Below are 12,275 nucleotides of genomic sequence, written 5' to 3' on the forward strand. Positions count from 1 at the left end.
ACTGGTTATTAACGTCTGACTGGTTATTGATCTGACTGGTTATTGATCTGACTGTTATTAACCTCTGACTGGTTATTGATCTGACAAGTTATTAACCTCTGACTGGTTATTAACCTCTGACTGGTTATTAACCTCTGGTTACTGATCTGACAGGTTACTGATCTGACAGGTTATTAACCTCTGACTGGTTATTAACCTCTGACTGGTTATTGATCTCTGGTTACTGATCTGACAGGTTACTGATCTGATTGGTTATTACCCTCTGACTGGTTATTGATCTGACTAGTTATTAACCTCTGACTGGTTATTAACCTCTGACTGGTTATTGATCTCTGGTTACTGATCTGACAGGTTACTGATCTGACAGGTTATTAACCTCTGACTGGTTATTGATCTCTGGTTACTGATCTGACAGGTTACTGATCTGATTGGTTATTACCCTCTGACTGGTTATTGATCTGACTAGTTATTAACCTCTGACTGGTTATTAACCTCTGACTGGTTATTGATCTCTGGTTACTGATCTGACAGGTTACTGATCTGACAGGTTATTAACCTCTGACTGGTTATTGATCTCTGGTTACTGATCTGACAGGTTACTGATCTGATTGGTTATTACCCTCTGACTGGTTATTGATCTGACTAGTTATTAACCTCTGACTGGTTATTAACCTCTGACTGGTTATTGATCTCTGGTTACTGATCTGACAGGTTACTGATCTGACAGCTTATTGATCTGACAGCTTATTGATCTGACTGGTTATTACCCTCTGACTGGTTATTGATCTGACTGGTTATTAACCTCTGACTGGTTATTGATCTGACTGGTTATTAACCTCTGACTGGTTATTGATCTGACTGGTTATTGACCTCTGACTGGTTACTGATCTGACTGGTTATTGATCTGACTGGTTATTAACCTCTGACTGGTTATTAACCTCTGACTGGTTATTGATCTGACTGTTATTAACCTCTGACTGGTTATTGATCTGACTGGTTATTAACCTCTGACTGGTTATTAACCTCTGACTGGTTATTAACCTCTGGTTACTGATCTGACAGGTTACTGATCTGACAGGTTATTAACCTCTGACTGGTTATTGATCTGACTGGTTACTGATCTGACAGGTTATTAACCTCTGACTGGTTATTAACCTCTGACTGGTTATTGATCTCTGGTTACTGATCTGACAGGTTACTGATCTGACAGGTTACTGATCTGATTGGTTATTACCCTCTGACTGGTTATTGATCTGACTAGTTATTAACCTCTGACTGGTTATTGATCTCTGGTTACTGATCTGACAGCTTATTGATCTGACAGCTTATTGATCTGACAGGTTATTGATCTGACTGGTTATTACCCTCTGACTGGTTACTGACCTCTGACTGGTTATTGATCTGACAGGTTACTGATCTGACTGGTTATTAACCACTGACTGGTTATTGGCTTCTGACTGGTTATTGACTTGACTGGTTATCGACTTGACAGGTTATTGATCTGACTGGTTATTGGCTTCTGACTGGTTATCGACTTGACTGGTTATCGAGCTGTCTTTAGTAAACTGTTTAGTGATGGGAGATTAAAAGACACCCCAGAGCGTGTTTGAACCAACCACTGATCGATCAACATGATCAGCTCCTGCTGGTTAAACGGATCAACTTGGTCACAGATGGAGGAGCTCCGATGTATCGATCTGTTCTCCGACCGGGTGTGATCGGGTGTCGGTAGTGAGGTATTGGTAGTGATCGGGTGTTGGTAGTGAGGTGTTGGTAGTGATCGGGTGTCGGTAGTGAGGTGTTGGTAGAGCTAGTCTTGATAACTCACCCCTGACTTGACCACGTTCCCTCTCTGGGTGATGTTCTTGCTGTGCTTCTCGTTCGCCATGCGGATCCTCTGTTTGGCCACCATCTTCTTCTTCTTCTTCTTCTTCTTCTCCTTCTTCCTCTTGTAACTTCGTCCTCCGGGTTGCTGGTTGGATTCTGTTAGTTACGCTACTTTCTGCGTTACTCTTCGAGGCTCCTCAACTCTCGTCTACTACCGTTTGTCTACGTCCTCATAAGCTGGATCCCCGCCCATCCGGCTGACCACGCCCCCGACCCGCTGACGTCACAATGGCAACTATTTCCTGCGGGATCGTTCGAAATAAGACGAGTTTACATGAGAATGATAAAAGTCTAATGGAATCTACGTTCCCTGCTTCAGCGCAGCCTGGTTCCTTCTGTCCTCGTTGTTTTCTCTCTTCTTACAGCTTCTGACGCTTCTCCTTCACGTTTCTGTGTCTCGGACTCGCCAAAGATCTTATTCTGAAACGTCCTACCCGGATGTTCGAGATGACGTCTATTCTTTTCAACGCTGATGTGGCACCGGAAGTCCCGCCTCCTACACTGTTGACGCCGCTCAGCCCCGCCCCCTGGTTTCCGGTTGTTGGAAACATGGCGCCGCCCGTCCCGCTGCTAGCAGGTAGCCCGCCGAGCGCGCCTTTCTCTCTCTACCGGGACCGCAAGACCCGCCGTTTACCGGACTGACGTCACGGTTTACCGGACTAACTAACCTTACCATTTACCGGACTGACGTCACCGTTTACCGGACTAACTATCGATTCTCACCGTTTAGCGGACTAACTAACTATCCTCACTGTTCACCAGACTAACTAACTATCCTCACCGTTCACCAGACTAACTATCTGTCCTCACCGTTCACCAGACTAACTAACTATCCTCACCGTTCACCAGACTAACTAACTATCCTCACTGTTCACCAGACTAACTAACTATTCTCACTGTTCACCAGACTTACTAACTATCCTCACTGTTCACCAGACTAACTATCCTCACTGTTCACCAGACTAACTATCTATCCTCACCGTTCACCAGACTAACTAACTATCCTCACCGTTCACCAGACTAACTATCCTCACCGTTCACCAGACTAACTATCTATCCTCACTGTTCACCAGACTAACTAACTATCCTCACCGTTCACCAGACTAACTAACTATCCTCACTGTTCACCAGACTAACTATCCTCACCGTTCACCAGACTAACTAACTATCCTCACCGTTCACCAGACTAACTATCCTCACCGTTCACCAGACAAACTAACTATCCTCACCGTTCACCAGACTAACTATCCTCACCGTTCACCAGACTAACTAACTATCCTCACTGTTCACCAGACTAACTATCCTCACCGTTCACCAGACTAACTAACTATCCTCACCGTTCACCAGACTAACTATCTATCCTCACCGTTCACCAGACTAACTATCTATCCTCACTGTTCACCAGACTAACTAACTATCCTCACCGTTCACCAGACTAACTAACTATCCTCACTGTTCACCAGACTAACTAACTATCCTCACCGTTCACCAGACTAACTATCCTCACCGTTCACCAGACAAACTAACTATCCTCACCGTTCACCAGACTAACTATCTATCCTCACCGTTCACCAGACTAACTATCTATCCTCACTGTTCACCAGACTAACTATCCTCACCGTTCACCAGACTAACTAACTATCCTCACCGTTCACCAGACTAACTATCCTCACTGTTCACCAGGCTAACTAACTGTCCTCACTGTTCACCAGACTAACTATCTATCCTCACTGTTCACCAGACTAACTATCTATCCTCACCGTTCACCAGACTAACTATCTATCCTCACCGTTCACCAGGCTAACTAACTGTCCTCACTGTTCACCAGACTTACTAACTATCCTCACTGTTCACCAGACTAACTATCTATCCTCACCGTTCACCAGACTAACTATCCTCACTGTTCACCAGACTAACTATCTATCCTCACCGTTCACCACACTAACTATCCTCACTGTTCACCAGACTAACTAACTATCCTCACCATTCACCAGACTAACTCTCTATCCTCACGTTCACCAGACTAACTAACTATCCTCACCGTTCACCAGACTAACTATCTATCCTTACTGTTCACCAGACTAACTATCTATCCTCACTGTTCACCAGACTAACTAACTGTCCTCACCGTTCACCAGACTAACTATCCTCACCGTTCACCAGACTAACTATCTATCCTCACCGTTCACCAGACTAACTAACTATCCTCACCGTTCACCAGACTAACTATCCTCACCGTTCACCAGACTAACTAACTATCCCCACCGTTCACCAGACTAACTAACTATCCTCACTGTTCACCAGACTATCTATCTATCTATCCTCACCATTCACCAGACTAACTAACTATCCTCACCGTTCACCAGACTAACTAACTATCCTCACCGTTCACCAGACTAACTATCCTCACTGTTCACCAGACTAACTAACTATCCTCACTGTTCACCAGACTAACTATCCTCACTGTTCACCAGACTAACTAACTATCCTCACTGTTCACCAGACTAACTATCCTCACTGTTCACCAGACTAACTAACTATCCTCACCGTTCACCAGACTAACTAACTATCCTCACCGTTCACCAGACTAACTATCCTCACCGTTCACCAGACTAACTAACTATCCTCACCGTTCACCAGACTAACTATCCTCACTGTTCACCAGACTAACTAACTATCCTCACTGTTCACCAGACTAACTATCCTCACTGTTCACCAGACTAACTAACTATCCTCACCGTTCACCAGACTAACTAACTGTCCTCACTGTTCACTAACCTCTGGTGTGTGTGTGTGTGTGTGTGTTGCAGTGCGGGGGTCCGGGGGGACCTCCCTGCTCAGTGGACCCCCCCAGTTTGAGCAACATGCAGCCTTCCAGAGGTGAACAAATGAAACGCACCCTGCTACACCTGCTGTGTTTGCCTCTGTTCACACCCTGTGTGTGTGTGTGTGTGTGTGTGTGTGTGTGTGTGTGTGTGTGTGTGTGTGTGTGTGTGTGTGTGTGTGTGTGCGCAGTGGGGTCAGCAGGTGTTTGACCTTCAGCAGAGACGGTCAGCTGGTCTCCTGGTGTGACGGACACAAGTACGTCTTCATCCACCTTTTGTCTCTGAGCACCAAGTCTGATACCCCCCCTACCTCCCTCGACCCCCTGACCCCCCTCGACCCCCCTAGAGCCCCCCTACCTCCCTCGACCCCCTGACCCCCCCACCTCCCTCGACCCCCTGACCCCCCCTACCTCCCTCGACCCCCTGACCCCCCCTACCTCCCTCGACCCCCTGAGCCCCCCCCACCTCCCTCGACCCCCCTATAGCCCCCCCTACCTCCCTCGACCCCCCTGTAACCCCCCCCTACCTCCCTCGACCCCCCTATAGCCCCCCCTACCTCCCTCGACCCCCCTGTAACCCCCCCTACCTCCCTCGACACCCCTGTAACCCTCCCTCTACCCCCCCTGTAACCCCTCTACACCCCTTCCCCAGGGTCTCGGTGGTGAAGACTGTGGACGGTTCAGAGACGATGACCTTTGACCTCCCCAAGACGGTTCTGTTGGACTTCTCTCCTCTTGGCAACATCCTGGTTACCTGGCAGCCGTACTCCAGTAAGACATGTTGGGACGTCTCAACCTCCGGTCCTGGAGGGACGCGGCCCTGCATGTTTTCCACGTCTCCGTCCCCCGAATGTCCTGAAGCCAGAGACGAGCTGCTCATTGAATCACCTGGAAAACATGGAGGGGCTCCAGGACCGGAGGTTGAGACCCCTGCTCCAGAATGTCTCACTCTAGAACGTCTCACTCTAGAACGTATCCCAATGTAGAACATTTCACTCTAGAACGTCCCACTCTAGAACATCTCACTCTAGAACGTCCCACTCTAGAATGTCTCACTCTAGAACATCCCAATCTAGAACATGCCACTCAAGAATGTCCCAATCTAGAACCTCTCACTCTAGAACATCCCACTCTAGAACATCTCACTCTAGAACCTCTCACTCTAGAACGTCTCACTCCAGGACATCTCACTCTGGAACCTCTCACTCTAGAACGTCTCACTCTTGAACATCTCACTCCAGAACGTCTCACTCTAGAACATCCCACTATCGAACGTCCCACTCTAGCATGTCTCACTCCAGGACATCTCACTCTAGAACGTCCCACTGTAGAACGTCCCACTCTAGTATGTCTCACTCTACAACGTCCCACTCCAGAATGTCCCACTCTAGAACATCCCACTCCAGAACGTCTCACTCCAGAATTTCCTACTCACTCCAGAACGTCTCACTGTAGAACGTCTCACTCAGGACATCTCACTCCAGAACGTCTCACTCCAGAACGTCCCACTCCAGAACATCTCACTTCAGAGTGTCCCACTCTAGAACGTCTCACTCCAGAACGTCCTACTCCAGAATGTCCCACTCCAGAACGTCCCACTCTAGAACATCCCACTCCAGAATGTCTCACTCCAGAACGTCTCACTGTAGAACGTCCCACTCTAGCATGTCTCACTCAGGACATCTCACTCCAGAACGTCTCACTCCAGAACGTCCCACTCCAGAACATTTCACTTCAGAGTGTCCCACTCTAGAACGTGTCACTCCACAACGTCCTACTCTAGAATGTCCCACTCTAGAACGTCTCACTCCAGAACGTCCCACTCCAGAATGTCCCACTCTAGAACATCCCACTCCAGAACGTCTCACTCCAGAATGTCCCACTCTAGAACGTCTCCCTCCAGAACGTCTCACTGTAGAACGTCCCACTCTAGCATGTCTCACTCAGGACATCTCACTCCAGAACGTCTCACTCCAGAATGTCCCACTCTAGAACGTCTCACTCTAGAACGTCTCACTGTAGAACGTCCCACTCTAGTATGTCTCACTCAGGACATCTCACTCCAGAACGTCTCACTCCAGAACGTCCCAGTCCAGAACATCTCACTTCAGAGTGTCCCACTCTAGAACGTCTCACTCCACAATGTCTCACTCCAGAACGTCCCATTCTAGAACGTCTCACTCCAGAACGTCCCACTCCAGAATGTTCCACTCTAGAATGTCAGACTCCAGAACGTCCCACTCCAGAATGTTCCACTCTAGAATGTCAGACTCCAGAACGTCTCACTCCAGAATGTTCCACTCTATAATGTCTCACTCCAGAACGTCTCACTGTGTGACAGAGGGTGTGGACGCTGCTCAGGGAGACGCTAACCTCCAGCTGTGGGACGTTTCCAGTGGACAACTCATCAAGTCTCTGTTCCAGAAGAAGGCGGAGTCCTGGTGAGTGCTGACTCAGCATGTCCGCTCTGATTGGACGGTGATGTGCCTGCCTGGCTCTGATTGGACGGCTGTCTCCAGGTGTCCCAGCTGGTCTGAAGACGAGACGATCTGTGTGAGGAGTGTCAACAATGAGCTACACTTCTATGAGAAGAACGACTTCAGTAAGAACACATCATCTTCCTCATCCTCATCCTCATCCTCCTCCTCATCATCATCTTCCTCATCCTCATCATCCTCATCCTCCTCCTCCTCATCATCTTCCTCATCCTCATCCTCATACTCCTCATCCTCCTCCTCCACATCATCTTCCTCATGTTCCTCCTCATCATCTTTCTCGTGTTCCTCCTCCTCCTCTTCCTCTTCCTCCTCCTTCCTCATTCTCCTCCTCCTCCTCCTCCTCTCTTCCTCCTCCTCCTCCTCCTCTTCCTCTTCCTCCTCGTCGTCCTCCTCCTCCTGCTCCTCTTCCTCCTGCTCCTCCTCCTCCTGCTCCTCTTCCTCTTCCTCTTCCTCCTCCTCCTCCTCTTCCTCCTCCTCATGCTCCTCCTCTTCCTCCTCCTCCTGCTCCTCTTCCTCCTGCTCCTCCTCCTCCTCTTCCTCCTCCTCCTGCTCCTCCTCCTCCTGCTCCTCTTCCTCCTCCTCCTCCTGCTCCTCCTCCTCCTGCTCATCTTCCTCCTCCTGCTCCTCCTCCTCCTCTTTCTCCTCCTCCTGCTCCTGCTCCTCCTCCTGTTCCTCCTGCTCCTCCTCCTCCTCCTCCTCCTCCTCCTTCTCCTCCTCCTCCTCCTGCTCCTCCTCCATCCTCCTCCTCCTCCTCCTCTTGTCTCCTCAGGTCAAATAGCTAACAAGCTCCACATGCAGAAGGTTTCCAGTTTCTCCTTGTCTCCTGGAGTTCAGCCCAGTAAAGTAGGTGCCGCCCCACACACTGCGCCCCCCCCATTGCCCCCCCCACACTGACCCCCCCCCCCCCCCCCCCCCCCCCCAGGTGTCCATCTTCGTCCCCGGCAGTAAAGGAGCTCCGTCCTTCGTGAGGCTCTACCAGTACCCGGTTCTAGGAGGTCCTACAGCGGCGCTGGCCAACAAGAGCTTCTTCAAGGCCGACCGAGTCTGTATGGACTGGAACCGCAAAGGTGGGTCTGGACCTGGGTCTGGTCCTGGTCCTGGTCCTGGTCCTGCTCCTGACACCCCCCCCCCCCCCCCCCCCCCCCCCCCCTCCTGCAGCGTCAGCAGTTCTGGTGACCAGCAGCACTGAGGTGGACAAAAGTGGAGCTTCGTACTACGGAGAGCAAACGCTGCACTACCTGGGGGTGGACGGGGAGACGGCTGCAGTCCAGCTCTGTGAGTACTGACCTCTGACCCCTGACCTCTGACTACCTGACCTCTGTGACCCCCGACCTCTGTGAGTACCTGTCCTCTGACCTCTCCGGCCCCTGTGACCTCTGACTACCTGACCTCTGTGACCCCTGATCTCTGACTACCTGACCTCTGACTACCTGACCTCTGTGACCCCTGACCTCTGACTACCTGACCTCTGTCCCCTGACCTCTGACTACCTGACCTCTGTGACCCCTGATCTCTGACTACCTGACCTCTCTGACTACCTGACCTCTGACTACCTGACCTCTGTGACCCCTGACCTTTGTGACCCCTGACCTCTGTGACCCCCGACCTCTGTGAGTACCTGTCCTGTGACCTCTGACCTCTCCGTGTTGTGGAGCAGCCAAAGGGGGTCCGATCTACGACGTGGCCTGGAGCCCGTCCTCGTCAGAGTTCTGTGTGGTGTACGGCTTCATGCCGGCCAAGGCCACCATCTTCAACCTGAAGTGTGACCCCGTGTTCGACTTCGGGACGGGCCCCCGGAACGCCGCCTACTACAGGTACTGCCTGACCCCCGGGGCCGGCCCGACCCCCGACCCCCGACCCCTGACCTCCGACCTCTCAGTCCTCAGGGTCACCTCCTGGTCCTGGCGGGCTTCGGGAACCTGCAGGGCCAGATGGAGGTCTGGGACGTGAAGAAGTTCAAGCAGGTGAGTGGTGCGCCGGCCGCGCGGCGCCGCCTCGGCCTCGCCGCTTGAGTCCTCACGGGTCTCACTGTGCCCCCCCAGGTGTCCAGGCCCCAGGCGGCGGACTCCACCCACTTCTCGTGGTGCCCGGACGGCGAGCACGTGGTGACGGCCACCTGCTCGCCGCGGCTGCGCGTGGCCAACGGCTACAAGGTGTGGCACTACGCCGGCTCCGTGCTGCACGCCTGGGCGGCGCCGGCCGGCGCCGAGCTGTGGGAGGTGGCCTGGCAACCCTTCCCCGCCGGCGTGTTCCCCCAGCGCCCCGTCACGTCCCGGGCCCCGCCCACCCCGCTGGGCTCCACCCAGGCCCCGCCCACCCAGGCCTACCGCCCGCCCGCCCTCAGGCACCTGCCGGCCGCCGCCGCCGCCAAGCTGGTGAGTCTGCGGGACCGCTGTGGAGCTAAGGGTGGAGCTGAGGGTGGAGCTGAAGGTGTCTCTCTGTCAGCATGACGACGAGCCGCCGCAGGACCTCCGCCCGGGAGCCGACAGGACGCCCTCCAGGGCGGCGCTCAAGAACCAGAGGAAACGAGAGGCCAAGAAGGCCGCCAAGCAGGTGAGCACCTCCACCTGGCCACTGTCATGGCCTCCACCCGTAGAGCCTCCACCCATAGAGCCTCCACCTGTAGAACCTCCACCCGTAGAGCCTCCACCTGTAGAACCTCCACCTGTCCACTGTCATGGCCTCCACCCATAGAGCCTCCACCTGTAGAACCTCCACCCGTAGAGCCTCCACCTGTAGAACCTCCACCTGTCCACTGTCATGGCCTCCACCCATAGAGCCTCCACCCATAGAACCTCTGCCTGTAGACCCTCCACCCGTAGAATCTCCACCTGTAGAACCTCCACCCATAGAACCTCCACCTGTCAGATCTTAGAACCTATCTCAGGTTCTACAGTCACAACTGTGACTCTGTTCCTGCAGGACGCCAAACCTGACTCCGCCCCTCCCTCTGACTCCGCCCCCGTCACCAACAGCCAATCAGAGCCAAGCAGGGGCGACACTGAGATGGACAAGAAGATGAAGAACTTAAAGAAGGTGAAGAACCAGATCAGAACAGAACCACCATAGAACCAGATCAGAACCACCATAGAACCAGATCAGATCAGAACCACCATAGAACCAGATCAGAACAGAACCACCATAGAACCAGATCAGAACACCATAGAACCAGATCAGAACCACCATAGAACCAGATCAGAACAGAACCACCATAGAACCAGATCAGAACCACCATAGAACCAGATCAGGACAGAACCACCATAGAACCAGATCAGAACCACCATAGAACCAGATCAGAACAGAACCACCATAGAACCAGATCAGAACCACCATAGAACCAGATCAGATCAGAACCACCATAGAACCAGATCAGAACCACCATAGAACCAGATCAGATCAGAACCACCATAGAACCAGATCAGAACAGAACCACCATAGAACCAGATCAGAACACCATAGAACCAGATCAGAACCACCATAGAACCAGATCAGAACAGAACCACCATAGAACCAGATCAGAACCACCATAGAACCAGATCAGGACAGAACCACCATAGAACCAGATCAGAACCACCATAGAACCAGATCAGAACAGAACCACCATAGAACCAGATCAGAACCACCATAGAACCAAACCAGACCAGAGCAGGAACAGGAAGTGGGCGGGGCCTGCGCTGTGATTGGTCTTTGTGTGCAGAAGCTGAAGGCCATCGAGGAGCTGAAGGAGCAGCAGGAGAACGGGAAGGTTCTGCAGAAGAACCAGGTGATTCATCCATTCATCCACTCACCCCTTCAGCTCTTTATTCACTCATTTACGCATTATCTACCCTTCAAGTCGCTCACTCACTCACTCACTCACTCACTCACTCACTCACTCACTCATAGCCTCACACATTTTGTTTATTGTTCATTCATTAACTCATTATCTACTCTGGTTCATGTGTTCATCTCTCTGGTTCATGTGTTCATCACTCTGGTTCATGTGTCCATCTCTCTGGTTCATGTGTTCATCTCTCTGGTTCATCACTCTGGTTCATGTGTCCATCACTCTGGTTCATGTGTCCATCACTCTGGTTCATGTGTTCATCTCTCTGGTTCATGTGTTCATCACTCTGGTTCATGTGTCCATCACTCTGGTTCATGTGTCCATCTCTCTCGTTCATGTGTTCATCACTCTGGTTCATGTGTCCATCTCTCTGGTTCATGTGTTCATCTCTCTGGTCCATCACTCTGGTTCATGTGTCCATCACTCTGGTTCATGTGTTCATCACTCTGGTTCATGTGTCCATCACTCTGGTCCATGTGTTCATCTCTCTGGTTCATGTGTTCATCACTCTGCTTCATCACTCTGGTTCATGTGTCCATCTCTCTGGTTCATGTGTTCATCACTGGTTCATGATTTCATCACTCTGGTCCATGTCTCAGGTTCATCACTCTGGTTCATGTGTCCATCACTCTGGTTCACGTGTTCATCACTCTGGTCCATCTCTCTGGTTCATGTGTTCATCACTCTGGTCCATCACTCTGGTTCATGTGTCCATCACTCTGGTCCATCACTCTGGTTCATCACTCTGGTTCATGTGTCCATCACTCTGGTTCATGTGTTCATCACTCTGGTCCATCACTCTGGTTCATGTGTCCATCACTCTGGTCCATCTCTCTGGTTCATCACTCTGGTTCATGTGTCCATCACTCTGGTTCATGTGTCCATCACTCTGGTCCATCACTCTGGTTCATGTGTCCATCACTCTGGTCCATCACTCTGGTTCATGTGTCCATCACTCTGGTCCATCACTCTGGTCCATCTCTCTGGTCCATCACTCTGGTTCATGTGTCCATCACTCTGGTCCATCACTCTGGTTCATGTGTTCATCTCTCTGGTTCATGTGTCCATCTCTCTGGTTCATGTGTTCACTGCAGCTGGAGAAGATCCAGAAGGAGGCCCAGGTGCTGAAGGAGCTGCAGGAGCTTCAGGTTGGACTCCCATGATGCACCACTGCTGCTCTGGAGTGTTTGCAGCTTGTTGCTAGGCAACAGGTGTACAGTGTTGAAAATAAAGAGACCAG

General features: G+C 51.4%; 2 protein-coding genes across 2 annotated transcripts in view; one reads left to right on the forward strand and one right to left on the reverse strand.

Moving 5' to 3' along the window:
• Positions 1 to 2,070, reverse strand: part of LOC308147916 (stress-associated endoplasmic reticulum protein 1-like) — a 5,826-nt gene extending 3,756 nt beyond the window's left edge. The window contains exon 1 of the mRNA XM_080521300.1: positions 1,829 to 2,070. Within this exon, the coding sequence (XP_080377426.1) occupies positions 1,829 to 1,912 (84 nt within the window). The 5' untranslated portion in view covers positions 1,913 to 2,070. The remainder of the gene's footprint in view (positions 1 to 1,828) is intronic.
• The window catches only part of eif2a (eukaryotic translation initiation factor 2A), a 31,239-nt gene extending 18,964 nt beyond the window's left edge, over positions 1 to 12,275 (forward strand). Inside the window, exons 6-21 of the mRNA XM_080521297.1 lie at positions 2,300 to 2,464; positions 4,698 to 4,767; positions 4,903 to 4,968; positions 5,364 to 5,482; positions 7,053 to 7,152; positions 7,231 to 7,313; positions 7,979 to 8,052; positions 8,132 to 8,276; positions 8,368 to 8,484; positions 8,867 to 9,023; positions 9,089 to 9,173; positions 9,252 to 9,584; positions 9,655 to 9,762; positions 10,132 to 10,245; positions 10,907 to 10,972; positions 12,130 to 12,275. Coding sequence (XP_080377423.1) covers positions 2,300 to 2,464; positions 4,698 to 4,767; positions 4,903 to 4,968; positions 5,364 to 5,482; positions 7,053 to 7,152; positions 7,231 to 7,313; positions 7,979 to 8,052; positions 8,132 to 8,276; positions 8,368 to 8,484; positions 8,867 to 9,023; positions 9,089 to 9,173; positions 9,252 to 9,584; positions 9,655 to 9,762; positions 10,132 to 10,245; positions 10,907 to 10,972; positions 12,130 to 12,198 — 1,871 coding nt within the window. The 3' untranslated portion in view covers positions 12,199 to 12,275. The remainder of the gene's footprint in view (positions 1 to 2,299; positions 2,465 to 4,697; positions 4,768 to 4,902; positions 4,969 to 5,363; positions 5,483 to 7,052; positions 7,153 to 7,230; positions 7,314 to 7,978; positions 8,053 to 8,131; positions 8,277 to 8,367; positions 8,485 to 8,866; positions 9,024 to 9,088; positions 9,174 to 9,251; positions 9,585 to 9,654; positions 9,763 to 10,131; positions 10,246 to 10,906; positions 10,973 to 12,129) is intronic.

This window comes from Blennius ocellaris (genome assembly GCF_963422515.1).
Source record: "Blennius ocellaris genome assembly, contig: SCAFFOLD_163, whole genome shotgun sequence".
Classification (NCBI taxonomy): domain Eukaryota; kingdom Metazoa; phylum Chordata; class Actinopteri; order Blenniiformes; family Blenniidae; genus Blennius; species Blennius ocellaris.